This window comes from Octopus bimaculoides, chromosome 19 (assembly GCF_001194135.2).
Source record: "Octopus bimaculoides isolate UCB-OBI-ISO-001 chromosome 19, ASM119413v2, whole genome shotgun sequence".
Classification (NCBI taxonomy): domain Eukaryota; kingdom Metazoa; phylum Mollusca; class Cephalopoda; order Octopoda; family Octopodidae; genus Octopus; species Octopus bimaculoides.
In genome coordinates, this window is record NC_068999.1 from 5,509,456 (window position 1) to 5,510,473 (window position 1,018).

The following is a 1,018-nucleotide window of genomic DNA, read 5'->3' on the forward strand; positions in this document are numbered from 1 at the left end:
AATAAATAGAAGTTTCTTGAAGTTTAAATTGAGTGTAAAAGTTAGTTTTTGGTGGTTGTGGGACGGAGGAGATTGTTTAATGAAATAGTAGGGGAGAGAGGGAGAGAGTGGGGGAGAGGGACAGAGAGCAGAAGAGAGAGAGAGAGTGAGATATGGGGAATGAGGAATGGAGGGGATGCGGAGAGAAATAGAATTGGAGGAAAGAGAAAGAGGGAATAAATGAGAGAAAGGAGGAGAAATGGAAAACGAGAGGATGAGGAGAGAGATAGAGAGAGAAAGAAAAAGAGAGAGATAGAATTGGAGGAAAGTGAGAGGGAAGAAATGAGAGAGAGAGTGTAAGAGAGAGAAACAGGGACGAGGAAGGGAGGAATGAGGAGAGAGATAGGGAGAGAGAGAGAGATAGAATTGGAGGAAAGTAAAAGAGAAGGAAGATGTGTGTGTGTGTGAGAGAGAGAGAGAGAGAGAGAGAAATGGGAAACGAGGGGATGAAGAGAGAGAGAGAAAGAAAAAGAGATAGAATTGAAGGAAAGTGAAAGAGAGGGAAGAAATGAGAGAGAAAAAGAGAGAAACGGGGGATGAGGAGATAGATAGGGGGAGAGAGAGAGAAAGAGAGAGACAGAGAAAGAAAAAGAGGGAGGCAGAATTGGAGGAAGGTGAAAGAGAAGGAATAAATGAGAGAGAGAGAGAAAGATGAAGTCACTTACCCTGTTCTCCATAAAATCTTATGTAGCCCTGCAAAAGGTAAAAAAGAAAACGATAGAAATAGTCCATACATGAGAAATAATAGAGGTGTGGGTAAGGCTTTGTGGTTAATACGCTTGCTTTGAACCCATGTGGTCAGTGGTTCAATCTCAGTGCAAGGACATGTCTTGTATCACAGCCAGAAGAAGTCAACCAATATCTTGCAAGGGAGATATATAGTCACACAGTGTGTGTGTGTATTCATTGGCCAAATGACCATCCCCATATATATAACTATATATATATGTATATATATATATATATATACATATATATA

At 40.5% G+C, this 1,018-nt stretch overlaps 1 protein-coding gene across 1 annotated transcript in view; it reads right to left on the bottom strand.

Moving 5' to 3' along the window:
- Positions 1–1,018, bottom strand: part of LOC106881045 (phospholipid-transporting ATPase IF) — a 153,316-nt gene that overhangs the window by 5,789 nt on the left and 146,509 nt on the right. Inside the window, exon 30 of the mRNA XM_052974889.1 lies at positions 705–732. Coding sequence (XP_052830849.1) covers positions 705–732 — 28 coding nt within the window. The remainder of the gene's footprint in view (positions 1–704; positions 733–1,018) is intronic.